This window comes from Ornithodoros turicata, chromosome 6, assembly GCF_037126465.1.
Source record: "Ornithodoros turicata isolate Travis chromosome 6, ASM3712646v1, whole genome shotgun sequence".
NCBI classification, from domain to species: domain Eukaryota; kingdom Metazoa; phylum Arthropoda; class Arachnida; order Ixodida; family Argasidae; genus Ornithodoros; species Ornithodoros turicata.
In genome coordinates this window covers 3,108,287-3,136,030 of record NC_088206.1, presented here as the reverse complement: position 1 = coordinate 3,136,030, position 27,744 = coordinate 3,108,287, and the positions used below count along the sequence as shown (strand labels likewise).

The window sequence follows — 27,744 nt, the reverse complement described above, 5'->3', positions numbered from 1 at the left end:
GCTTTGTTGTTGCAATGAATGCAATCTACAGGAATAACCGGCTTATGACCCACAGCCGTGTCTGATAAGGGGGGTTTTGTTGCCAAACTGAAAGAGTTCAAGGACGAAGGGCTTTCGAAGGACAATGTACGCACGTGTCTTCCCTCCTTGCATCGTAAACAACGATCAGCATCAATATGGCGTCGGCGACCGGCTGACAACGGGACAACAATAGAGCACGGCGAGGGAGGTGGCTTAGCCGTGACGTCACATGACGCGCTTCAAGTTAGGCTCCTCCTAATGGCCAAACTCTCCCTATAAACGGCTCCGGCGGATTTTAGCACACGATGCCATCTATTGTGCGCGGGTGAAATGTTCCTTTCGTTTACAAGCAACAGTTGACTGCCTTGAGCTCACCTTGACATCCTCGGGATGCTGTGGTTGACAATATATGGATTATCGCACAACAGTCATACACGCTTCTCCATCCCACAGTGAGCATTATGTTAGCCGTCTTTTATCCTCAACTTGGGACGGTACTGGTGTGGTGGGGAAACAAGATGGCGCTCCTGCTCTCCCTTGGACCTCAGTGTCGATACTCTGAGGCGAAGCTTATTGAGTAACTCTAACGCCGCAGGAGCTGCTGCAGCCGCGGAAGCAGCGCTTATCTTTAAAATTCGTTTATTTAACATATAAGGAATTTTCGGACGATAAAAATTAGCCGGATAGATTGTCGGCCGATGCCGAACATATATTCGTATAGATGGGTTTCCGGATGCGACCGTCCTTTGAATGCGGGACCCGATCGTGCGACGGTAGAGTCACTGAATAGGGTACAGAGTACCGCATTCTTTTTCCGCGACGTCGGCGATTGGGCTGATCGTGTCACGTGGTTTCTCCTTCCAAGAGCTGGCCGTCCATGTTGACTCATCCCCATGCAAAACCGGTTTCCTGGGTTGCGAGCTGGCTCGACTGCACGTTGTTCTCCACCCTAGAAGGGGGAGATTGGCATCCCATTTGCTAGGCGACGCAGCCGCGTCTGACTCAAGATGGAGGTCTCGCTCGCCGGCGTGGCTCAGTGTCGCTACTCTGCTCCCTATTTAGTGACTCTAGTGTACGCTAGAGTCACTAAATAAGCTTCGCTTCAGAGCATCGACACTGAGTTCCAAGAGCGAGCATGCGCCATCTTGTTTGCGCGCCACGGTAGTCACGCGCACGCGCATTTTAGCAGACGACGCCATCTGTCGTGCGCTGGTGAAATGTTCCTTTCTCTTGGAAGCAGCTCATCAAAGCTGACGGCCTTGAGTTCCCCCTGACATCCTCGGGACGTTCTAGTGGACAATACATGGATTATAGCACAAGAATCGTACACGCTTCTCTACCCCACAGCGAGCATTATGTTAGCTGTCTTTGATCCTCAACTGGGGATGGTTACCGGTGTGGTGCGGAAAAAAGATGGCTCTTCTGCTCACCCTTGGACCTCAGTGTCGATACTCTGAAGCGAAGCTTATTTAGTGACTCTAGTGTACGCTACACCTAGTGTATTATTCTTTCCTCAGCTGAATGCCAGCACAGTTGGCCAACCTGAACATGATTCGGGTCTAAAAGTATAAGGACACTCTCTTGATAAAGCTCCTAATGATTAGGCGCTCCACTGTCTATATGTGTACCCGGCTGTGGCGTGGCATGCTCTGTTACAGTGGGGTTACAATGCCGTAGTGGAGTACAGGGCATGAAACCACGACCGACCGTTATACAGTTCTCAGGCCATGAGGAAAGCCTTGGCTGCAATGAAAAAGCGGTTGTGCAGATCTTGAAACAGAGCCACGCTGAGGCAAACCCTTCAGAAACGGACAACAATAGGACAATGATCGGGACAGGACACAAGACGACTGATGCCCGCTTAACAGGATCAAGAAAATTTATTGGCTCGTCATATTGGTCGGCTTCCAAACATATCCTGTAACCTTTACACAACAGTTCCGGACCTCTGTTAGCGGACACAGGCTACTCTCAAACAGAAATCAAACAACAACGTAAAAAATACTCTGTGTAACAACGCTGTATTTGTAAAAAGAATGCAGCAACCTCATCAGCGAGAAAAACAAACAAACACGAAAACACAAGTTGGTGGTAGACACAGGCATCATTATAAAAGCCAGCTGACTGAGTATTTTTTATTTATTTTTTAATACTTCGAGGTATCGCATTTATAATCACAAATAAGGATGTTTGTTTCACTGTTTTTTTTTTTTTTTCAATCAGTAATTGACCCAGTCACGAGTGCAGTACTACCAAAGAAGTATTTGTAGGCCTTGTTTTACATAAACAGAGCACAAAGCTGATGGATGAAGAGACAAGGGGGACCACGAAGTACTGAAAGTAATAGTGATCAGTAAAAAAAAAAAAAAAGTCCTAGCTAGAACCAGTTAACAGTGCGTAACACACTGCATGTATATGTGTTTCCAGAGTGGTACAGCTCCGGTCAACCTTAATAATAACACTGAAAAAATTGTGGCCTCGCTCCTGAGCGCGATTGCAGCAATCATTGGGGCCATGAGGAAATCTTAGTTGGACAAAATTATTATGTTAGTTTAACTCAAGGACTCTGTTCACTTAATGTTCCCCCATTGCTCCAAGGGTGGCTGTTATCATGCTGAGAAATGAGACCGAATTTTTTTTTCAGTGTTATTATTAAGATTGACCGGAGCTGTACGAACGCTTCATGGCACCAAGCACTTCAGTGTACACTCTAAGAAATCTCAAATAAGTGTCCCCCGTATGTTCTGCCTTTCAAATTCCACATTCTAAGAAGGGACCACTGGCACAAGGACTGACCAACACTGCTGCAATGCCTACAGATAATGTTAAATTCATGTGACAGTGGTAATCCAAAATATGCTTTCTTTTTCTCGAGTGGCAATGGAATGACTGACATATCACAAAGTAGAAACAACGTCCCCCACTATATCAAAAGATGAGTTCACCGTGGGAGGTATATTAGACGTGCGTCAATAAATAAGAACAGTTATGGCATATCCACATGAGGGCAGTTTGATGTCAGATCACAGGAGTCTCTACAACCATAATTTACCTCCAGAAAGTTGACTGCAATCATTTTTTGCAACAATGAACTTTCTCAATTTCAGCGTAACTGTCAATCGTATTTTCATCAGGATTTTCAATCCTACAATCCTCCATAATTTCTGAATCACAAAGTGGTTGAATGACAGCAGATTGTGACGAGGTTCTGCGTTGTTGCATTTAAAGCCAGGGCAATGAAAGCTGTCGCTCAATTTTGTGTAAACGCAAGAGCATCTTTAGAGATGTCAGCTAAATTATCTAAAAAAAAAAAAAATCCGTAATTTGCCGACTCACTCCCAAATGGAAGGTAGCTGGTAACAGGACAAGAATATTCCCTGCATTACGAGATCACTCAAAGTTCAATATCCTGAACTCATTTTTTTTTCGAACAAGTGATATATCCCATCCAAAATTTTGGACAAATAGAATCTAAACATGCAGAACCTCCTGTTTGAAGTGCTTTCAAATGATAGAAAACATGCTCAAGGAAAACTGAAAGGGTTGGCATTTTTTTTTGTGGGCAATTCTAGTTGATCAGGCTACAAACAATTGCAATACTTGCATGCAGTCTACCTTCGAGAGGACAACACAGCAAAGTATTGTATTTGTACGTGTATTGTATTGTATGTAAAGGCAGGTAATGGTGATGTCACATGATCCATGTCGTAATTTAAGTTCCATTCGCTAACAGGCCAGTTCGTCACATCCTTATCATGCTACATGTGCTGCGTCACCAGTGTCAGCATTGTATTAGGTGATGACGCAGCCTACTGATGCTGGAAACACGAAGTTTTTTTCCGAACAATTGTGTGGTGTTGGGAGATGACAACAGAAAGAGGTGTAGGTGATAAGATATGATAGGAAGGCCCCGAACTGTCCTCTAAGTTACAGATCTCTGCCTTTCCAGCGTGGCATGGCACATGAATTTTGTCAGGATATAGGGGTATATTCTGTACCGCATACCGGTTCATTTGTGAAGCTGCAATTAATAAGATTTAACTAAGACCCCTGTCAAATCCTAAAGTAAACATTGCAGACGTGAAACAAGGTTGTTGAAGCTCACTGGAAAGTAGGGTGTAGTTGTCTGCACATTGTCTGCACATAATTTGCATTTCTTCCTACGTGATGCCGCCCCTCACTGCACCTCTAATATCGACAGTATGCAGTTTGTGCCAGAGCAAAAGCGAATCAGTTCCCCAAAAACTCAACGGCTAAGCAAACATCATTATCACGTACATGTAATGTCATTACTCATTACGAGAGCCTGAAGTTTTCGGGAAATATTTTTTTCTAAATTCGGGGGTAAAAATCGGGTAAATAAACATGTGCACTAAATTTATGCGAATTCGGGTGAAAAAACTTCCATGACGCTGAAATCGGGGAGAAATCGGGCTGAGTTATTCAAACTAACTGTAGCGGTGATACAACTACATTTTTCTTACGAACAAGTAAGATGGTGCATACCTACAGACATCCTAGAGAGGGCAATTTGCCTGGTAAAAATCGGGTTTCACCCTAAAGAAGCAACCTTCAATTTGGGGTGCAAATTCGAGGAAGAATCGGGTAAAACCCTAAAACTTCAGGCTCTACTCATTACACGTTCCCGTGTGGCAGCGAACAAATGACATTAAATTTTCCATGTTACGGGGGTGTAATATACCTGCAGATCACTTAGAAAGTGGCATACCAATGTTTGCTCACGGCTGTAACAAATTATATATCCTCGCAAACTGCGGAGAATGCAAGTCATGAGATGGGCTGACAGTTTAGCTTTTGTGCTCCGTTGTCGTCTGTGGCCCTAACCTGAAGAGACGGTAACAGCAGACGGTGCTGTGCAGCAGCCTTAACGGAGCAATGAGGTGACGTTTAACGCCGCTCGAAATCCTGCCTCGTCTGTCGAGCTGTCCAAAAGGGGGAGTCACCGTGCAAAATATTTTCGCTCTTAGGCGTGTTATAGCTCTGTGTAATCGAATTTACAAAGATGAAAAAATTTTGGGGGCGTCACCTCGGTGCTCGTTTAAGTAGTAGGCAAACTTTTGACGTTAGAGTGGCGGTCGGCAGATTTGTCCACTGTATATGCAAATCGCTGAACGACATAACTTAACTGCACCCTAGATCTATACACACACACATACAAAAAAAACAGAAAATACTTGAGAGCTGCAACACAGATTCCCTGCTTAAAGCCAACAGTCCTAAAAGGAACTCCTCCAAAGTACGTGAAACTTTGTAATAAACGAGTGACGATGACATGTGTACAACAGAGCGAAAATGAAACAGCACGCGGGGATAATATAAATTAATTACTTCGCACATGCAATCTGTCATGATCGAGTCGGTTACATGACCCCTGCGTTGGCCCCAAGTAGGAGGCTGGTAGGGAGCCTAAATAAATTAATTAATCGCGGCATCAATGTACGTTACGATTTCCAAAAGGTAGTAGTACCCTTTAAGACTGTAGCAACCAGCTAGAAAATGTACAAAATGGCTGACAGCAAATGTAGTGCTCACATACTGTGCCGAGGGCCTCTTTAATATTATGCTCATAATCAGTTTGTGACAGTGTCGGCTGCAACAAAGAACAAAATTCTGGATGCTGGTATGCAAACTTTACCCCATAAGCTACACAAGTAGCCAGGAGGGTGTGTCTGAGGCTGCGTTTTATATAAAAGCATAGCTAGAAGGAAGAAACCAACAAATCGTGTCTCATCATACTTCAATAAAATACTGTAGCTCACATGCGAACGGACAAAATGCAATTGATTATCGAGCTTAGCATAAAACCAAGAATTCCATGTTTACTTTGAGTGTAAAAATGTAAAGCAAAACTCCGCAAAATTATTCAATAATTGCTGTTTGTAGAACACAAGAATAGCGCTGCAATACTGCTTATTAAAGTATGTATCTTAAAAACGTTACCCCTTCGTGTCTATGAATCATAGTGTTGTAGGAGAACGGCTGTTGAAATAACATTCGGGGGGGGGAACAAGCACTCTGAGGAAATTTGCGTAACATTTCATGTATCACGCAAATTTTTTTTACCTCCTTTCATGTGGCACATGATTTCAGTGTTGCTTACATGGCAATGCACACTAAGAAAGAAGAAAAATAAAAAATTAAAAAGACAGCACAACATTTTGACTGGACTTAAATGACAATAAATGGCAAAAGGAAGTTCTCACAGATCTTTTCCAAACGAAGCAATGATTGTATAGTACAGCTCCGATCAGTGCTCAGAAAGACTAGTCCAAGACACCTAATCGAACAATAAATTATTGCAACTTCACTTAAGTAGATAACAAAACTTGGTTTGTGTGTGACTTCTGCCTCAGGCTGAGCATGTGCAATTCAATGCTTTCTTTTTTTTTTGTTGTTGTTTGTTAAATGAAATACTTGAGCCCCGTAACAACCATGAATTTTTCAATGAAGAGCTCAGAATCCAAGACGGCAATGTGAGCGGCCCGACCAATCAGGGAGTTGGCGCTGCTCGGAAGCGCGTGGTGCACATCGTAGCGCACGAGGCTGATTCCCGGCTTGTCCACCAGGGGCTGGAGGAGGTTGTTCACCATCTCCCGGTACGCTGCACCTGCAAGCGCAACACAAGTAGCTTTTGGTCACGGGAATGTTACAGTACAAAGTCGGGAACTAACTAAACCTTCATTTTCTGGACTATGTGTGTCAAGGGTAGAGATGCAAAATTTCCGTAAATTTTGAATCGCTTCTAGCAATGAGTTTCTAGCTCATTGTATGCTGTGATTGGCCGGCAATGCTTCGACTCAGCAGTAACCGCGTTTGTTTCCATTTTTTCCAATTTTTCAGGAAAAAAAACAGAAGAAAAATGTTTTTTTCTTCTGTTTCTTTTTCCCCAAAATTTCAGTTTTTTTTCCGGGGCTTCGCATCTCTAGTTGAGGGTGCATGACTTCAATGTGCAGTGGAAGCATAAAAATGTCCAAGAATTGTTTGTATCATACTCCTTGTCTCAATGTCAATTCAAATTCCATCAAGTATTGATGCCACTGTTCTATTGAAAAGGAGTACCACTGGTAACAATAGTCCGAAATATAGTGGCAATAGTATTGCAATGATGACGACGACATGCGCCCATCGGTGAATAACTGCCTTCTTCATTCTTCACTTAACTTCACTATTCAGCAGAACAAACACTACTGTCAACAGTGGTGCCAAATACAGAAGAACCTCGATTATTCAATCTCGCTTAATTCGAAATTCCGGTTAATTCGAAGGATTGCTGCGGTCCCACCTTCGCGCGTTGCAATCTGACCACATAATCTGAAGAAGACTGGCTCCGTATCCCGCTTAATTCATAAGCTTCCTACCGAATTTCATCATCTTCATCGGCGACCAACCCACGCAATGATAACCTGCCATAAAAACCACGTGCGTGCGATGTCATGTTTGGAAAGCGGCAGACGAAGATAGGTCAGTTCTTCGGCAAATAAATTATTTTTCTTCACTATGCGCCCAGGTTCGCTTACTTCAAACGCCCGCTTGATTCGATTTTTTTTTTTTTCGACATCAAGACGACTTCGAATTATAACGAGGTTCTACTGTATAATGGGTCTGTTGAAATAAAAGTATATGCCCCCATTTACACAAATGTCACCACAACAAATGTGACTGGCACAACCAGTTATCTGAGCCCCACCAAAGGGTGGCGATGGTGGTGTCGTCCTTTCGTGTTAGAAGGGTGGCATCAATGGGCTGGACGTCATTAGTGGCGAGGCACACATGAAAAATTCAGTGACTAATTGTTTATCACCATTTCAAAAGGTAAAGGGAGAGAAGTCAACATACCTGGGTGGACCCCAAAAACTGAAGAACCTCTATGTGCCGCAGCCATGCAGCAAAGGAAACATGCGGGTGGTTAACTGCCAGACGTCGTGCCACAAGTGTCAGCCTCGGGGACGTTTCGAAGCGTGCGGACAACCAAACTCGGAGCAAGCCAAGAAAGTTTTAAGAAGCACTCCCGACATGCATACGGCGCAAGCAAGCAAGCAAAAAAGAAGGAAGGAAAAAAAAAAAAAGACGCAGGCATTCAACTGTGTAGCGTGTGTCGTACGGAAATTAAGGCATTATTGAGACATTGTGATGCGCGTGGTAATGCAAAGCTGAAGCAGTCGCAGTGACAGCAGGAAAAACGTTCTCAAAGTGGGCACAGGACGCCCGGGGAAGCGACGCTAACACCCGAAAGTAAGTCACAGGCAGTTAATCGTCGAGAGCATCGTAAGCGTTGTGCAGTAGCACCTCACTTTTTGGAACATTCTGATGGATAGGATCAACTAACGTTGCGTTCACCAGGAGCACGGATGTTTCAAAGGCCCTCCACTTACCTAAAGATGATGTGTCCTTGACAGCAGCCTTACACAACTCTATCCTTGCGGAGTGGATGGGGACGTAGCGGTCTTGAGATGATCCAAAGAGCAACACGTGTTTGAAGTACTCCAAGCCTAACGTGCGGCAGAAAGGAAGAAATGGCGCAATGAAGCGCTAGCCGACACCAGGAAGGAGGCAAGGACAGAGCACAGTGCCGTAAGGGCTGTATTTGTTGTAATCATTACGGACGTTTTCAATCTTTGGAGAACTGCACCTATAAGTAGGGCCTGACTTTTCGGGTTTTATTTTTGGCCAAATTCGGGGGGTAAATATCGGGTGATATTTTTCATTCGAAAATTCGGGTGTATTCGGGTTGAATCCCGTTACGGCATATTCTGTCGTCAGGAATTCGGGTGATTTTTTTTTGTTTAATAAAAATTTGTCTTAACATGGAAGTAATGTTATCAAGCTTTATTTTAATGCACGCTTATGAGTGTGCCACGAGACCCGGATGTTTTCGGGTAGATTCGGGTTAAACCCGAATTTTACAGATTCCGTTCGGGGGGTAAATATCGGGCGGATACGGGTTTAACCCTAAAAAGTCAGGCCCTACCTATAAGCAGCTCACTCGAGCATCATCATCACGATGGTGGTGATGATGATGATGATGATGATGACGACGACGACTGAGATAATTATGTCACTCACCTGGCTTTTGACTAAGTTTGTACAGAAAAGACTGGCGTATATCGGAAGTGTCCTTCATGCATAACTGGAGTAATGACCCCGATTTCTTCCACTTTTGCATGAACCACATCCCTTGGAGGAAAGAAAAAAAGAAGGAAAATACAAGATGAGGGCAGACTGTTCGCCGACCCTGTAACCCGAGATAGTTACCCATGTTGACTAGTCCGCTGTTGTTGAACAGGGTCCCCAGGTGCGGTCCAGAAAGTGACAGAAATGTACAGAGGCAGCCCAGGTAAGGCTTCATTTCCGGTCGAGTTAAGGCCGACCGGATGATGATGTTCCCCAAGGAGTGACCTATGAAGCTAGAATGGCAACGAGATGCAGAGTGTGATCGGATAATGTAAGCGTGATAAATGCAACATTTACGCGCATAATTTGCACTATAGCGTACTGTAAAAGTGTGTTTCTTTTTTCTTTTTTTCCACGCGAAAAACTGACTCCGATATCAATATTGCCGTTAAGGTAGTACTAACTGATGCAACAACACCAGGATGTAAAATTCCAAATGCAACAGAGCTGCTTGTTTGTACGAGACTACGTTACCTGAGGTTCTTACCAGTTTCTTCCCAAATTTAGTGTACTAGAAGTTTTTTTCACCCGAGTTCGCACGAATTTAGTGCACACGTTTATTTACCCGATTTTTACCCCCCCGAATTTAGAAAAAAATATTTCCCGAAAACTTCAGGCTCTAATTATCGGTCAATGTCAGTCTAAGGACCTGTCGTCCAATGCCCATCTAGGGAAGGCACCAGGAGTGGTTGCCAGTCTTGCCAGCCCTTCCTTGGAACAGGTCTGAACGAACCCGCTGTACCGCAGCTAGACTCGGTAACGCAAGTATTTCCAGCTGTGGCTGGCTGGAAAACTAACCTTATTTTGACAGGTTTCAGAGCAAACACCTCGATGTGGTAGCTGATTTCCGAGACTAGCCTGTCGGTCATCGTCTCAAAGTCTTCGAAAGTTTCACCCTGTAAAAATATTCCAGTCAGTGGTGGTTAGCCGAAGTACGAGTATGCTCCACCGTGAGGGCACCAACCTGATTGCGTTCGGACATCAAGAATTCAAAGTTAACCATAGGCAAGCCCAGTTCGAGGTACGTTCTCACCAGGCGAAGGTCTGCACTATTACCTGGAGATTGATTGATTGATTGATTATGTGTTTAATGGCACAAAGGCAACAAAGGCCATAGAGCGCCAAAACTATGCTGAGTGTGTCGGAGACGATTATGGGAAAGATGATGTGAGAGAGAGTGTGGTAGTTAAAACCAGGGATCGGAACCGGTATTTTTTTCGGTCCGGTTCGGGTTCAGGCATATTGGTTCGGTTCGGGTTTAGCTCCGCTGAACCGAAATTATCAGCTTGAACCGGTTCAGGTATATCGGTTCGGTTCGGTTCGGGTTCGGCTCAGGGAGAACCCCTCCCCCCACCCCCGCACATACACAGACAAAAAAAAGTCTGTCAGCGATCGGGGCGTTTACAGGGATTGGAACAGTTACTTTTTTCGGCATCGGTTTAACCGGTCCACGGGCAGTAATTTTGCTACATGCAAGCAAGCTTACGCTCACCGTACACGATTGTAAGAGAAAGGTGTGAGATAACCGTTCAGGTGAGCAAAAAAAAGGTCGGTCAGTAGTACAATTAATTCACCTCTGAACCGATTGCCGAACCGGTAACCGTATCAATTTTTTTTGGTTCAGTTCCGGTTCGGCTCAGGACAAGCAAAAAAATCGTTCGGGTTCGGTTCGGTTCGGGTTCGTCAGAAAATAACGGTTTTTTCCGGTTTTCGGTTCGGGTTCAGTTTCGGTTCCGATCCCTGGTTAAAACCTATCTACAGGTATGAGCGATGATTGATTGACCAGGATAAGAGAGAGGGGGATGACGATAGCAAGCGAGCATGGCAGTTAAAAGCTATCTACAAGTGTGACAATGAGATATTTACATGAGGAGTTCGGTGATAATGGATAAAAGCGGAGCAATGGTTATCATCTACATCTGACTAAGAAACCCACACGTGGTCAAAAATTTGATTACGTTATCAAACGGCACAAGAGGGGTGTCACCCAGTAGAAGGGCTGGGTGGAGTGGGACATGGTATCTGTAGAATGCGGTGAAATACTGTTGGCGTTGGTGTGGAGATAAGAGACACCAAGAAGTAACCATAAACGCCTACGTGACAGTCATACCTATCGATACTTGGTGATATGGTTGAAATCGTTCCAAAAAGGTTGGAAAGTTTACAGGAAGAAAGCACAACTTTCCAAGAATCATTTGGGGGTGCTAGAATGCGACCTACCCAGAATAAAGACCATTTGGTTTTGCGTCATTGACAATTAAGGCCTCGTTGAGCCTTAAAGGGGCACTAAAATGTAAAAACAACTTGCTCTCAAATGAAAGTCAATGTTTCAATTAGTATAATGCAAGCAAAATTAGTTAACACAGTGAACCCAATGAAAAGCCATCTTTGGGAGCAACGAATACCCAGGCGGCAAAGCTTGGCGGCATCCAATGAGACAGCAGGAGAAGCGCGCGCATACCTATCGTGGGCGTGTGGATTTGGAACGGATCCGATCGTAGTGTTCCATATATGCACAGCATGATGCGTACTGCTGCGTTTTTCAATACGGATTCACTGAATTGTAGCCCACAACAGTTTTCGCCAGTGATGGCCAGTAGTTAACTACTAGTTGAACTACCTGATTGTAGTTAAAAAGTAGTTGCACACTACATTTCTGGAAGTAGTTGATGACTACTTTTTAACTACAATCAGGTAGTTCAACTAGTAATCAACTACTTCCAGAAATGTAGTGTGCAACTACTAGTTAAACTACTATTTCGAGTAGTTAGCTACAGTAGTTAGGTTACTGAAGATGCCAACTACTTCCGATTTTGCCGCAAGCTGTACGGCACGATTGTGCTTCCGACTTTTACCTTGAGCTACTTGTTTGATGAGAACGGAGGTGCAGAGCAATTGTGTCGTGCATGTGTACTAAATCTTCACTTTTCATGGTTAAGTTTAAATAAATTCAATTCAAATTCAAATGCTTGTCTAGTGAAACTTCATTTGCTGCGAAATAATTCTGCAACTTAGTTTATCGCGTAGGCACAGAAAGAATCCCGCCGCAAGCTTCGTATTCGACGATCGTAGCAATGGCTCGAGCCGAAGTTTATCGTTGCTTGTGATTCATAATTAGGTGTCCGAGAACACTACAAGGGATTGGTGTTGATGGACAACGTTAATAGTAGTTATAGATGTAGTTAAAATACATTGCAGTAGTTAAAGAAATAGTTTTAACTAATACCCTGAAAAGTAGTTGAACTACTAGTTAAACTACTCCATCGCGAAGTAGTTAGTAGTTATAGTTAAACTACTGTAGAAGTAGTTAGTTGCAATCACTGGTTCTCGCAAATGCAGCATGCAGCATGGACTGAAAACACCCATGCACGAGCTGAAACAACGTTCACTGAAAGAGTCCGGCACAATTTCGATTATAGCTCCGTAACGGAATCAAAAGTTTTGAATTACGATAACAAGTACGAAATTAACGTGGAGTGTAAAGTAATTTGAAGTGAACTTGTTTTTGCATTTTAGTGTCCCTTTAAGGCCCTGACATTGTAGCAGTGCAAACTGTCTCATCTCAACAGGTCATTACTACGTTACAAAATAAAGGAATTGAATTAGTCGCAACGGCATAGTTCACTACAAGGTGGCAACAGTATCCACGGGTTTATTCGAGCCAAGCTCCAGTAATCAAATAAAATATAAATAATTAAAGAATAATAATAATCAATAATAATAAAAGACATACCGTCAAGCCCATGAACACAGATGACCAGGTGAAGGCCGTCGGGACTAAAAGCTCGAAGGTCGTTATCACATTGGAAGTATGGAACTGCCGAGGCCAGGGCCGGAAAATCACTGCAAGCGTTTTGGAAATCATATCACACCAATCTATACCAATTTTAGATGCGACTGCATTAAAGTGATATATTGACGATTTTTACCTGCACCACAGCCAGGGCATATTGAGTCTGGCACGGAATTCTTCCTTGGCTTTGATAAAACTGCGGGATTAACGGTAAGCGGTATTTAACCGTCAACAACAACAGGAAACACTCCTCGCAAATTTCGTGATCACAATGTGGGGTAGATAACAGGATGGACAGAAACCAAGCTCAGATTGTGGCACTTCTATATTTGTCTCATTGCTCATTGGTACCAGGATATTGACAAAAGAAGGAGGAGAAGAAGAAAAATATAATAATTTTTGTACATGCTGTAGAGAGTGAGATACAGACCCTCAAAACAGACTTCCCATTCGAGCGCTGACGTCAGAGGCCCCCCCCCCCCCCTCCCCGAGAGCCTCAGACAGTTACTTTTTTTAAGAGTTCTTATTTACCGTGTTTTTAAGAGTCTGTTTCCCCTTTTTGCTGCAGAACAAATCACAGTTTTTCACATTTATCCTGGATAACTTGAGCTGAAGTGTCACAACCTTCCTAGAAGGACATTATGAGTAGAGCCTGAAGTTTTAGGGTTTTACCCGATTCTTCCCCGAATTTGCATCCCGAATTGAAGGTTGCCTCTTTAGGGTAAAACCCGATTTTTGCCTGGCAAATTGCCCTCACTTCGATGTCTGTAGGAATGCACTACCTTACTCGTTTGGCTGCAAATGAAGTAACATCACCGTTTGTACCAAACCACTACAGTTACTTTGAGTAATTGAGACCGATTTCCCCCCGAATTTAGCCTAACGGAAGTTTTTTCACCCAAATTCACACGAATTATAGTGCACGTGTTTATTTACCCGATTTTTACCCCCCGAATTTAGAAAAAAAAAAATTTCTCGAAAACTTCATGCTCTAATTGCGAGCGGTGCATATACCTAATGACGTCGGATCCAACAGCCGACGCCCTTCGTAAACTAATCCCATCCTCCTGTTCCACATCTCCCCAGCACGAATAGTTCGTACGAGTCGTCCTCTGCTGACACTCCGCGTTGTCCTCGCGTTGCACAGCGTTGTTGGCACCGTTGCAGTGAGACAACGGCACGCTGTCACGCATGTCCGTCAGCATCTCCAGGATGGTGCACTTCGTCTCGAGGTACGCCCTCCGATCGTCCCCGCTGATGAATTCCCCGCCGAGGCTCGCGCTCCCCGGCTCTTTCTCCCCGTTGATTACGACTCCCGGCACCTCACTGTCTTCCTTCAGCTCCGCCACCTTCTCCTCGACGGTACAATTCGACGGCGAATCGCCGCCCGCAAACTGTGGCGGTGGCTTCGGAAAGAACATGGTCCCCTCGCAGGCAAAGCTCGGCGGATTTGGCGCGGAAGATGTTGATGCGCTTGCCTTTTGTTTGTTTGTGCTCGGCGACGAAGGCTTTGTTTTCGAGTCGCTCGGACTGACGCCGTTCAGGGACAGAAATTTTTCTTCGACCGGCGTCGGAAGTGACGGCAGCTTTGCGACCGGTTGCTCCGTCGACTCGACGGGGTCGTCTTGAAACTCGAGCGGAGGCGGCGGCGGAGGCTGAGGAGACGGCCTGTCGTCGCTCGGAGCAACTTCTTCCACTCCCGGAGTAGCTGGCTGGACGACGTCGGAAGCCGCGTCGGCGCTCTCGTACCCGGACGTCGATTTGCTCGACGTACCGGTCTGGCACATGAAGACTTCGTCGAGGGACTCCCTCCGCGAGTCCGGGACCCTGCATCCGAGCCACGGCACTCTGAACGCTTCGATGGAGACCTGGCACGAGGACATCGAACGCCGGTGTTTTGCGCCCGCTCGTTCCCTCGCCAGCGCCAGAAAAGTCGCTCGGCTCTTGACGGCTCCCAGGCACGCGCACGACTCGACGAGCCGCTCGGTGACAAACAGCCCGCTGAACTTGGTGTCGAGCTCCGCGCTGACCACCCTCGCCCGTGGCTGCAGCGGAGGAGGTGGCGGCGGAGCCGGCGGCACCGCGTCTGTGGCGAGGTTTGGCATCGACTCGCTGTTGTTCAAGGGAGAATGAGCGGTGGTGTCGCGCGGAGGCTGGAGCGTCACTGCCGTCACGGCGACCGAGCTCTGCGAGTGTCGAATCTTGCCGCCCGCGCCTGGGTCCTTCGCCGCCTCTTGCGGTGCGCGCTGAACGCGGAGCGCGTCGAGGTGGCGAAACGCTAGAAGCGTCACCGGCTGGTGGTTGATGTGGGGCCGTTTGAGCTGGCGCAAGAGACTGGCCGTCCTCGCGCGTAACTTCACTTTCGTGCGAGTCGAGATGCTACTCTTGTGGCGGAGGAAGTTCTCGCGGTCTTGCTGGTCGGCCGACGAGGTCGAGGAAGTCGAAGTCGGAGAGCCGAGTTCGGCGTCCGTGGAGAAGGTGGGCGAGCCACCCTGTGTGTAGGCCACTTTTGCATTACGAGTTCGCGAGCGAGCGGTGCCGTTTCTATCTTCCGTTCTCGCAGACAGGGTTGTCGATGCACGACGAGGATCAATGTTGAGAGAGATGTCACTGAGGTTGATGCAGGATTCTGCGAGGGAAGATGTGATGCAGACTTTTAAGTTATAGCCTTGCAAGAGTATTGCAAGATTGCAATAAATTATTTGCAATGCAAAATATGCAATATATATGCGAAAATATTTGCAATTAATACTCTTGCAAAAATTGCGAGAGTATTAGTTTTTGTCACTGAAATCTAGCGCCACGTATTTTAACTGCGGTATTAATTAGGGCTGTGCGAATATTGGAAATATCGAATATGAAACGAATATGTGATGCTATTCGAATGCTATTCACAACCTATTTTCAGTGCTCGAAATTCTTGAATACTTTTCGAATAGTAGTGACGCGAGGTACCATTATCGCCATTCTGCAAGTCGGCTTCACCTCATTACTCTCGAGCATTAGGTGAAGCTTAGCTATAACTGCATTTTGATTTATATACGCTTTAGTTCTACGTAATGCAAGTTAATAATGATTTTGTCTTTGTATATCTCAGTCAGCCCGGACGCGCAAGCACTTCCCAGGTGAAAAACCACTTAAACCACTTATTACAAAGTGGTACAAAGTGGTTTCAAGTAGGAATTGCTTAATAAACCACTTGTAACTGCAAACATTTCTCACCCGGGATTTGCCGCGGAAAATTGCGGAATTTCTGATTGGCAGAATTCTGAACCGCAGAATTCGAGATTTGCTACATCATAAAAAAACCAGGCCCTTAATCAATGACACTTACAACATGACCATGCGCGCATGTTGCATAATTCTCCAGGTAAAGCTCAAGCTTCACTAACCACTAACTTCCTTATCTTTCGCTATGCTTGCCAATCCTTGCCTGTTGTCCCGTTTCGTCCACGTGTTCGTGAACCTCCCATTTTTCTGTAACCGGTCTGGAGCCTAGATCACTACGCTCACATAATCCCCTCCACACTCTAACAAAGCGGCCCATTCACTCCAGCCGTAGAAGCCCGTACGGACCCTTTCTTCCCTCCGCGCTGTTGACCCACAATTCGCATGAACCTTTAAACACGTCACACCTAACCCTTTAAATACCGTGCCAATGATGAGGACGTTGCCCAGAAGAAGAACAATCTCTGTTCGAAATATCGGCGGCTTCTGTCCTGAGGCAACTCCCTTCCTACATCTCTACCGGTTCGCTGGATTTCTACCCATCTAAGCGCAAGCTCCGCCTTACTAGGGGAGAGGCCTCACGTTTCCCACAAGAAACAGACCCGAACTTACGTGAACCGCATCCTAGAGGAGTAGTCAGGAAGTCCTGATAATGCTCTTCGTAGATAACCGGAAGATTGTTTAAATCCCCATCGAGCTCAGCGCATTCAACCTCAAGCGGTGGCAAGAGGGCCAAGTAGCGGGACCTCCGCAATGCTTCCGTCACCTCGTGGAACATGTTGGTGCTGCAAGTCCATATCTCCAGGTTTCAACAAAGCTCAACAGAATACGCTATGTGGAGATATACCTCGAATCATTGGCTGACAACATTGAGAAGCGGGGCTTCTCGATGACGAAGTAGGCCTCGGCAAATCGCTTGACTCGCTGGAAGTGTCGCTGGCGCGAAAGGTGCTGTCGAATCTTCTCCTGTCCCATGACAACTTCGAGGAACTGCTTCCAGAGGACTATGAGTGCCCCGCACAGTTGGGCCACGTCGCTGTTGGCCACGGCAAGAAAGTCTTCTTCGCTTTCTACTTTCTGTAAAGAAGTTTGGCCCTGTCAGCACTGTGCTTTCTGCACATGGAGCAAACGTTAAGAGCGATCAAGACTTCACTTCGCATCGGGTTAGATAAGCTCGGTACAAGGTAACCCAACTCCCATACGCCAAGACAAAAAAAGAAAAAAAGACCGAGTGCCCCGTGCAAATGAAACCAACTGAATGCTGTTAGCAGTCATTTATCATAGTGGTGACCAGTATTTTTTCACCGTACCCAATAAGTTAGACGAGACTAATTAGTTTTTAGAAATTCGTCTTTTGGCGAAGGTGTCAATTGGGGAATTTGTAGACTGCCTTGAGGGACACCTGACCAATGTGTTTTTAACAAGGTACACTTTGTGTGGCTCTCCTTTTAGGCAAAAAAAGAAAGAAAGGACGAAACGATACACAAAGCATACCTTCATTTTTACACCTCTATTTTTCTGTCCAGTGTTCTTCAAAGCACTCAACAGCCTTACAATTTACACCTTGGCCCTTGAACCAGTATTGTAAAAGTTAGCTAATTAGTCTTATGTGGTTAAGTGATTAGGCACAATGAAAAAAATACTACTGACAACATACCCCTGTCAGACGAAACACTAAATGTCATTTTAGTAACTGTCATTTTGGATAATGGAAGACAGTACAGTACCACAAATGTCAGTTTACTAAATGACATTTAATTTGCCGTCTGACAGTCATCTGTGTCATGTCTTCATCTTTTACTTAGTTTTGTCCGCGTAGAGCTCCGCCTTTTTGAAACTGCGGTGCATGTTAGTTGGGACACCCTGCATAACTATGGGTGGTAATAGATAAGCTTACTTTCGTCAATGTAAAATACGCTATAATAGGATGATTACCGAGAGCTGAGCAAAGACCTTTTCCCACGGTGGAGGGGCTGACGTTTTCTTCTTGATGTGTGAGAGGCAGTCCTGGATGCGAAACATTGGTCACTAATGTGCTACACTGGTAATGCCTCAGGTAACGTTTAACGGTAACATAAACTACAACGCCTCATGCAGTTGTAGAGCATGCAGATCGGCATAACGATCAGAGAAGATAAAAACATCATCAATATTTGGATTCTTCCACAAGATGCTTCCACAAGGTCGACCGCATTATCAGCGTTACTGTACAGTGAAGAAAATCACGCTACTATGTACACTCTTAAAAATGTACTTCACCTCATAGCACGCTCTTAGCCAACCATAATCTCAAATGATATCGTTCTTTCCCCTGATTTGTCGAAAACGGGAGGCGTACGCCATTTTTGTGACAATTATGAACAGCATAAGTGTCACAAAAAAGGCGTACGCCTCTCGTTTTCAACAAATCAAGACAGATAATGATATCATTCGATATGATGGTTGGCTAGGAGCGTGCTATGTGGTGAAGTTCATTTTTAAGAGTGTAGCGTGGATCGTGAAGCGAACGTTCAGAAAACTATGAATCACAGAGGGAAATGCGAAAATGACAACCCAACTCACTTTAGCGATATCACTGAGGCCGTCCAGACAAGACGCGAGGTCAAGCGAACCTGGGGAAAGAGAGCAACTTAGACAAGGATTGTACAGTGCCTAGATGGTACAAGAGGGGGGGGGGGGGGGGGGGGGGGGCGTACTCAGATGGAGCTGCTGCCACGGTGGCAAGAGCTTGAGACATTCGGCGAGTCTGCGCTGAAGGCTGTGATAAGCAGCCAGGAGTAACGAACAGAGCTCCCAGTGGACTAGACACGCTCGCTGGAGCCGGGCCAAGGGGCGACCGCCACCCTGCATGATTCGATTAGAAAGTTCTGCTGCTCAAATTTTTTGTCCCTAATAGTTAGGGCCTGACTTTTTCGGGTTTTATTGTTGGCCAAATTCGGGGGCGGTAAATATCGGGTGATATTTTTCGTTCGAAAATTAGGGTGTATTCGGGTTAAATCGCGTTACGGCATCTTCTGTCGTCAGGAATTTGGGTGTATTCGGGTGATTTTTTTTTTTTTTAATAAAAATTTGTCTTAACATGGAACTAATGTTTAGCGATGTTATCAAACTTTATTTTAATGCACGCTTATGAGTGTGCCACGCGACCCGGATGTTTTCGGGTAGATTTGGGTTAAACCCGAATTTTACGGATTTCGTTCGGGGGGGGGGGGGGGGGTAAATATCGGGCGGATACGGGTTTAACCGTAAAAAGTCAGGCCCTACTAATAGTTAAAAAAATGTACACGTTATGTACAGATGTAAGTAGAGGTGCAAGTCAGGGCAAAAGCCTGCAAGGGTTTTTCAAGGGAGCAGCAAGAAGACTGCGTAACAGAGCACTGGCTTGGGGAGCATATACAGTCAACCCTCGATTTATGAACCTTCGATTTATGAATTCCCTCGTTTTATGAACACGAGCACAGGGAACCAAACTTTTTCCATTCATTTTTCCCTCGTTTTATGAACCTCGATATTCGAATAATGAACGGAATTTCTGGGAACCAACTAGGAGTTGCCCAGCGTTATGAACGGATCGTTCCGAGGTCCACAGTAACCTTCAAAGGGATTATTCCGTGGTCTTATGAATGACGCCTGAACGGACAAAACGTTTTCCAGGTATTGCACCCTCGGTTCTTAACCCCTCGAAATCCGAACAACAAACGGGTTTTCCGGGGTCGCACTCGCACAAGGTGCGACCAAGTGTTCCTGACCTCAGTTGATGAATAAGGTGGTCGCTGTCACCCAGAGATTAATAAACGGAGGTTAAAAATCCCGGAGGAAATCCGAGACCAGTCCAGTGTGAATGTGGTGACATCTCTTCTTTCCAAGATTGACACAGCGGAAGGCATGGTCCAAAGCAAAATTAAACAATTTAGTATTGCATAATAAACAGAGTGTGAATGCGCTAACGTCTGTTCTTTGTGAGATTGATACAGCAGAAGGCATGGTCAAAAGCAAAATTACACAATATATGGCATTATAAACACAATCCCAACTCGGAAATACTGTTCCATTTGCTCGATAGTACTCAGTTAACGGAATTTTCGATTTATGAATCCCTCGATTTATGAACGATTTATCGGGGAACCGAGGGTGTTCATAAATCGAGGGTTGACTGTATATATATATGTGACTTGTACTGCTTCATTCAGCAGAGTGATGGTGGTTTTCCAATCTTGGATTAAATCTTTCCTACATTTTCTACTGAAAGCCTACTTACCTGGATACCGAAGAAAACACTTTCAAAGCTTGAAGACATTGACTTCCTGGACGACAATCTCGGACTGCTCGTGAACCACTGTGTCTTTCCTCCTCTCTGGAACCTAAAGAAGGTGCATTAAAGGATTAGAAGAAGGATGCCAACCACTATTTTCCTCGTGACAAGATCTCCTTTCCACTCACCCAGGATGGCAAGGAGCCAGTGTTGGGCCCTTCCTGCCAAACATGTGCAGCGTAATAGACAAGAAATAGTAACATTTCCAAAACTTTGCAAATGCAAGTATAATGTCAATCTCAAAACTGGAACAAGTAACCCACTGTGTATTAACATCAGCAAGCATGCGTCATTTTGCTAAAATTTGTAACGAGAGAATTACTCTTAGGGATAAACTAATGGTTACAATGTGGGTCACTTTGAAATGGAGAATACACAGCTGTATATTGGGGCCGTACATGAAGCAAAATACGTAGTGCAAGAATTACATTTCAATTACTACCAAAAAGGTTGATCACCACGTACTTGAAACCTGCCAAGATACGCTGTTTTGTGCAGTACGAAGAATTTATTTAAAAGTGACCTGTTGGAAATGCATATAATACTGAGACCTGAGCAAATTTGGTGAAGTGATTGGATTGGATACTGGTAATGTAACGTGTTAATGCACAATAGTGGTGATGAGGCACGTCATTAACGTGAAGTACATCAGCAATGTGACACATTGTTAATGGGAAGAATTGGTAATGCAACATATCCAAAGCAAAATTGATATATTAATAATTAAAAAAAAAGAGAAAACTGATAGTGCATCACAGCACTCCAGTGAAATATTAGTAGTGTAACAAATCGATAGTGCAAAGTACTGGCAATGTGACACATTATGTATTGGAAAATAATGGTAATAATGACACATCACTAACTGTAACATGACACACTGTTCATGCAAATAACTGCTCAAATCACATCAAATTGCTACGGAAGATGCAAACTATGCTCAGCATGAAACGTTATTTCGCGGAAAGAAAAATACAAAACATCTGAGTTTAGAATAATCCAGTTAATAAACGCACCTTAAATAAGGTTGACACAGGGCCAGAATGGAGGCGTGAATCGTAACGGATACAGCGGCAAGATGAAAGTAGTCAAAGAGCACTGGAATATGGTGGTGAAGTCCACGGGCGGGATCCAGGTGAAGGGTGAGCAGTCGAGAGCTCACACACTGTATGGTCTTGTGCTGGTCAGTGCTAGATGTAAGCAGAAACTCGTGTTTCTCACACCGATCCGAGACAAGCCGAGATAAGGCAAGTATGTTCCCACAAAGATCCAACACAGCGTACCCTTACCATGAGTGTGCAGAATTGTGTGGCATGTACTCACCCAAAGCTCTTATCTGTGAACCACAGTTCAACCAGAAGATGGAATTCTGTCTTCAAGATTATGTCTCGAATCTGAAAAGATTAGCTTGGGTTAATTCTTCATTTTCGAATCTGGGCCATGTCAACAGTTTAAGCAGCATGGAAGTTAATCAGCGTGAAATATATTAAGAACGCGACTATCCTCACGTCTCAGCATCTGCTAGCCACTTTATGTTGAGTCACGCCTTCGGCACGTAAGATATGAATGCCCCTTACCCTGTGTCCGTCCACTAGCCCATGAACTTTGAAGGTTACAATATCATTGAGCAGAACTTCTTCATTCTTGTAAAGGATTTGGAATGTCTTGCTCACCGCCGTTCCGTTCACAATGCAAGCTGGAAACACCACGGGGGGCGCTGTGGGCACGACAATATCGAGTGAAAAAATTAATAAAAATTATTAATAATAAAAATAATAAAAATAATAATAAAAATTATTAATAATAAAAGTAATAATAATAAAAATTATTATTAATAAAAATTAATACTGCGCAGTAATGCTTGTATATTACTGGGCAACTGTACGTCTGCACCTAAACTGCTACGGCCGACACAAAAGCAAGGGTGCGTTGCAGAGCACACACAAGATGAATTTTAGGCACCTGTGCGCCTTTAGACACAGCTCAGGTGCAATAAATACCGAAGCTCCGATAGCCACTCTTTTTCCATTTGGCCAAAAATATGTGGGCCACCACATTTCCCTGCGGACATGCTGGTGAAGGATACTGGTATGTTGCAAAAGTGCAGGGTTGTAAGGCATTAGCACATTCATGCCTGGCAGCACTTACACTCTCCGTTGATGCAGCGAAATAGGACGGATCGACGGATTATGTACCAACCTGCCCATCTACTAACAAAAGCACTTTACACTTTCTAGCGTTGTAGATTTTTATGTAAGAACTTAGATACTTTATGTAACTTTATCATAGAGCAAAGGCCTATGGTACAACACAATTTCAAACAATTTCAAAGGAATGGCACTATTTTTCGCTGTTTTGGAAGCTAACTCATTAAACTAAACAGAGTTTATGTAACTTACCATAACCCTGCATTGCTGAAAAGCAAAAAGAACGCCCGATAAGTGCGCATATAATTTATAGAGTACAAGACACAAATTAGTACATATGTGGCAAGAAACTCAAGTGCAACAATGTGCAAAAAGAGCTACGCAAGGACAGACATACCCGAGTTCCGCGGCAGGCTTACTTCGATCTTCGACGGCAGCTTGGGCGACACCTTCAGGGATGTACGAACTTGATAGTACCTGATAAGAAAGAACGATTAGGAAGGTATATTTTTTAAAATTTATATCTCGTTGGTGTTTATCCTTAGGCACCTGCGGGTTGGGTTCTATGTTTTTCTAAATCTGAAGTAAAAATCCAGTTTTATGTTTGTTGGGTAAACTGTGGTGATATCGTACGAAAGAGGAGATTTTTAGTGGAAAAGAAGAACATAGGAGATGGCAGTACAAATTTTAAAGAATTTAGTTTTCACCCATGCCTGCACAGGTGGCTAACATAACAATTTGCTTTAGTAAGTCCAGTCCTCAAGTTTTAGAGGGGGTCAATAATCCCGAAACAAGTGGCTCCATCTATGCTTATTCAGTTGGGTTGTGTTTTAGGCACACACAAAAGAATAGCATTCTTACCCACGCTGAAACAGGTCAACATTGCTGAACTTGTGTAGTTCAATGGAGAACTCCAAAGTCGTCTGGAGTTCTGTCATGACGGAGCTTACTGTTCGAGAATGTTGTACCGTTTCATCTGAAAAAGAAAGACTCGAGAAATAAGAATAACCGCCAAGGTACACGCAATATAATGCACTGCTGTTCCTTAATATTAGGCACATGGTACAACACTGTATTTTTACATGGGGGGGGGGGGGGGAGGAGAAAGAAAAAGAGAGAGAGAGAGAGAGAGTGAAGGCGCCTACTGCAGTGTCAGAATTTCAGTGTGCAATAACTTCTCAGCAGAAGATTGCCCACATCACCCACGTGATTCCTCCGAAAATGTTAGAAAACTCCGTTCAAGTTGACAAAGCTTTTGCGCACCAGACGCGACTGATTGAACGATTGATGTTTATTCGTATGAAAGCAACCAAGGCCTTTCAGTGCCAACCACAAAAGCTGGACAGCACTCTCAGCATCTTTCTCTTGAACTGTGTTTACTGGTGTTATTTTACGGAATAACCAACACCAGCAATCATGGTGATAACGTCAACAACCACTGAAAGCGAAAGAAGGGAAAGCCATATTGAAAGTTTGATGGAGCCACACTGGAGGACAGTGAACGTCTACAGATCAAGAAAGGCTCAAGAAAGGCTGAAGAAAGGCTGAAGAAAGGCTGAAGAAAGGCTAAACAAAGGCTAAACAAAGGCTAAAGAAAGGCTAAAGAAAGACTGTAGAAAGGCTGTAGAAAGGTCTATCTGTACATAAAAATTTCACTAAAAATGAAACCACATAAGGTGCAAAAGTCAATATACATTACACAAGAACAATATGTGACAAGCGAGATCAGTGTTCTCATGTTTTCTTCGTTCGCACCTCATGTGCCGGTACTGTGTGCTATGACGTGCCATTGACGTGTCGATGATTTTTCCAGGAGCTTCAGCACAAGTTTTGGGCAGCATGCCATGTGATCTTACGACACGAATGTCTTACAGTGAACTAAGTATCTCCGTTCTACCGCCCAGTCAGAGAAATCAGCATGATTTCTTTGTGAAAACCAATGCTCTACCTAATAAGAATAGTACAAAAATATTTTTGTAGGCACAAAGGAAGTGCAGTAGTAGTAACAATAGTAATATGTGCAAAAACAGTGTTTGCTTGCTGTTATTTTTATTTGGCTAAGCACATTTCTGCTTTGAAGCGTAGCATATTTTCTAGACTGTGTTATCTTTGTCTCTTCGCTGCAAGTATCTGTAAGTGCCTACATTGTAGGCAGTTCCCAGAGTGCATTGTGCATTTTATTTTCATCGTACCATCAGCCCCATCAACAGCCCCAGCTCTTTGTCCAAATAAAATAATTAAGCTGTCCCAGTGCCTCAGCCATTTCCATTTTCCAAATGTGTTGCATACTGAAATAAACCTGTGACTGAAATTAAGTAAAGCTGTACTTGCAGGGAGCGGCCAAAAAAATACTGAGAGTGAAGAGCTTTGCTCAATCATGTTGGTTCTATCTCTGGGGCACTGCTGAACCATTCAGTACTTCCGGTGCCATGCGAAACAACCTGCAGGGCTCCATCCAATCAAATTGGCAAAACAAAAGCAAAAACAAAATGTGAAAATGAAAAGATGTGCAATGTCGGCAAGACCTTATCTCAAACCTTAGAAATATTGCTTAATCTGTCAACTTAACCAAAAATAACATTGGTTCTTTATTTCATAACATCGACAAAAATATTCCTTCTGACGAAGTGCCACTACTGACAATCAAGCTAGCCTCTTTTCCCTTATACATCCCCCTCCCACACCCCACATAACTAAGTCTTGTCTGTGTGTATGCACAACGGTTACTCTTCCATTAGGACAATTAGACAACTGTTACTCTGCGGAATTCCATATCGCTTGTTATCTCACCTTGATGTTATCATTTCCCCGGCTGTCTCAATCCCACCTTGTCAACACGTTGCGTCAAAGCATAGAAACCGAAACCAAATGGAACTCTCCCAATCAACATCATACAATAAAGTTGTTGTTTGGGCATGTCATTAGAAAAACAGACAGAAACGCAAGTTGAGAACTGGTGGCCCGTCGTTAATTTAATTAATTCGGCGCGCTGAACGCGTGACAAAACATGACGCAGACTACTTTTGGTAGTTGTTTCAGCAATTCATGGACTTCTTTCTTCGTTTATGAGGCTGGTATACTTGCGCACAGCTACATCATAAAGCTGTTACATAACATTCACCTCACGAACTTATCTTTCCTGTAATCATTTTGTCCCTCAGAGTGTGCGGATTTCAGGAACCTCACAAATTCCTTCGCAGTAAACAAAACAACGTCACAAACTTGTTAAACATATGCTTCGTTCTATGTCAGAGATATTATTTGTGAACAAGAGCGCAGAAGAAAACCTGGTTCGCGTTTCTGATTTCTACCCGACGCGTCTCGTGACTGCGTCGATTCAGATCGCATAAGGCGCATTTGTTACGACAAGTGTCCCAAACCACTTTATATAGATGCACAAAAGTAAAAGCTGAGCAGGAACCAAGGGCACAAACGTGATTTCTTACCTTATGAAGGCACATTAGGCCTAGCACTGCTCCTCATCTCACAGGACGATGATACGGGCTCCGGCGTCCCGGCATCTTGCAAAGCGCCCGTCACTTATTTAAGCGTACAACCGCCGAGTTATCATGACGTATGGGCTCACGTTTTCTTTCTTCAGCTTCTCAGTAGCGAAAAAGTCGGGAAATCAATGTTAGGAAGGCGTTAAGAGCACTCTCGCACAACATCTTCCCGCCGCCATTGCGAAAGCTTTCGTCTGCTGAGGCGTCGTCTGTCAGCGAATGTACACAACAGAACGAAGTTTCGGTTTCGGTGTTCTTGGTTCGTTCGCGAACAGCAGGGCTGTGCAAATCATCGACATTTCGAGAACAAAACGAATATTTTCAGTATTCGTATTCGGTTGTATCCGACAATTCTATATTCATGGCTTACGAACAAATTCAATATTTTCGAATATTCGAGATTTTCGGGATGCACGAGCCATGGCACGATCCTTACGCGCTAAACTCATGCGGCGTTTTCTCGGCGCAGTGGCGTAGGCAGAGGCGGGGGGTTTCAACCCCCCAAATCCTACTTTTGGTAGTGCATTTGGGAGAGGGAAACAAGGGTGAAATCCTCCTCCCCCATGTAAAGTCCCCAAATAACCCATCCTGAAATATTTTTCTGGCTACGCCAATCATTAGCGGGAACGCACTATGGCAGTGTGTTTCGTGCTTGTGACGTGTCACGCAAAATTATCATGCGCTTCAGCAAACAATTTCTCAACAGCTTCCCGCCAGTCCGGCGGGATGCGCGTCGTCCGGATCCGCTCTTGGCAACGGGCCTTCCTCCACTAGCGAAAGGCACGCAACGGGTTGCTGAAACTTTACGTGAGAAATTCATATAGATTTTAGGGTTTAGAGTTTTTCCTGGGTTTTCCTGAGACGCTTTCAGACATATGTCGGCACAGTTCCCTTAGAAGTCGGCCCAGGACGTACATTCCCCCAGGGCGTTAGTCGTGACGCTGCCCACATACGTGAGGCCGACAACAGCAAGCCCTATCACCACCACCACCACCACCACCATATAGATTTTAGAACATTTATAGAGCGCATGGGCGCATGAGTAAAACTTATACAGTTTGCAGAAGTTTTATTAATCTGTATTTTATCTGTATTATACAGATACGATACAGAACTACGGACTACTCAACAGCGGCTCGCGCGGGATGCATGCGAGCGTGCAATCGCCATCGGCAGTGGCGTCGTACCCAGGAAAATATTTCGGGAGTGGTTCAATGGGGACTTTACACGGGAGAGGAGGGTTTCACCCTACATGTATGTTTATTTGGTCATTCATACTGCAGACCCAGTTATGGGCCCTAGCAGGTGTGGACATTCTTATTAATCCATGAACAAAAAGCATTATAATCTTGAACGACAACAGTTCATCAGGCAACCCGTTCCAATCCCCCGCTGTGCGTTGCAAAAATGAAAACTTGTGAGCGTCGACTTTTGATAACTGTGCTTCTAGAGACATCGCATGATTCAGTCTCCTGGATCTTTTAACTCGTCGAATTAAAAAAAAAATACAATGTTACATTCAAGTTTGTGGTGAAGAAGCAAATGCAAAAA

At 44.4% G+C, this 27,744-nt stretch overlaps 1 protein-coding gene across 2 annotated transcripts in view; it reads right to left on the bottom strand.

The window, feature by feature from the left end:
- The window catches only part of LOC135398826 (uncharacterized), a 48,399-nt gene extending 22,037 nt beyond the window's left edge, over positions 1-26,362 (bottom strand). For both annotated transcript variants that reach the window (XM_064630328.1, XM_064630329.1), the window contains exons 1-22: positions 26,137-26,362; positions 23,552-23,666; positions 23,088-23,167; positions 22,943-22,957; positions 22,121-22,260; positions 21,867-21,937; positions 21,560-21,733; positions 20,675-20,707; positions 20,493-20,595; positions 18,931-19,078; positions 18,797-18,846; positions 18,170-18,241; positions 17,082-17,311; positions 16,847-17,019; positions 14,021-15,635; positions 13,143-13,202; positions 12,947-13,056; positions 10,178-10,269; positions 10,012-10,109; positions 9,295-9,446; positions 9,106-9,216; positions 8,415-8,531 (exon numbers count right to left, since the gene is read on the bottom strand). In XM_064630328.1, the coding sequence (XP_064486398.1) occupies positions 8,415-8,531; positions 9,106-9,216; positions 9,295-9,446; positions 10,012-10,109; positions 10,178-10,269; positions 12,947-13,056; positions 13,143-13,202; positions 14,021-15,635; positions 16,847-17,019; positions 17,082-17,311; positions 18,170-18,241; positions 18,797-18,846; positions 18,931-19,078; positions 20,493-20,595; positions 20,675-20,707; positions 21,560-21,733; positions 21,867-21,937; positions 22,121-22,260; positions 22,943-22,957; positions 23,088-23,167; positions 23,552-23,628 (3,721 nt within the window). In that variant the 5' untranslated portion in view covers positions 23,629-23,666; positions 26,137-26,362. The remainder of the gene's footprint in view (positions 1-8,414; positions 8,532-9,105; positions 9,217-9,294; positions 9,447-10,011; positions 10,110-10,177; positions 10,270-12,946; positions 13,057-13,142; positions 13,203-14,020; positions 15,636-16,846; positions 17,020-17,081; positions 17,312-18,169; positions 18,242-18,796; positions 18,847-18,930; positions 19,079-20,492; positions 20,596-20,674; positions 20,708-21,559; positions 21,734-21,866; positions 21,938-22,120; positions 22,261-22,942; positions 22,958-23,087; positions 23,168-23,551; positions 23,667-26,136) is intronic.
- Positions 26,363-27,744: the final 1,382 nt, after the last annotated feature.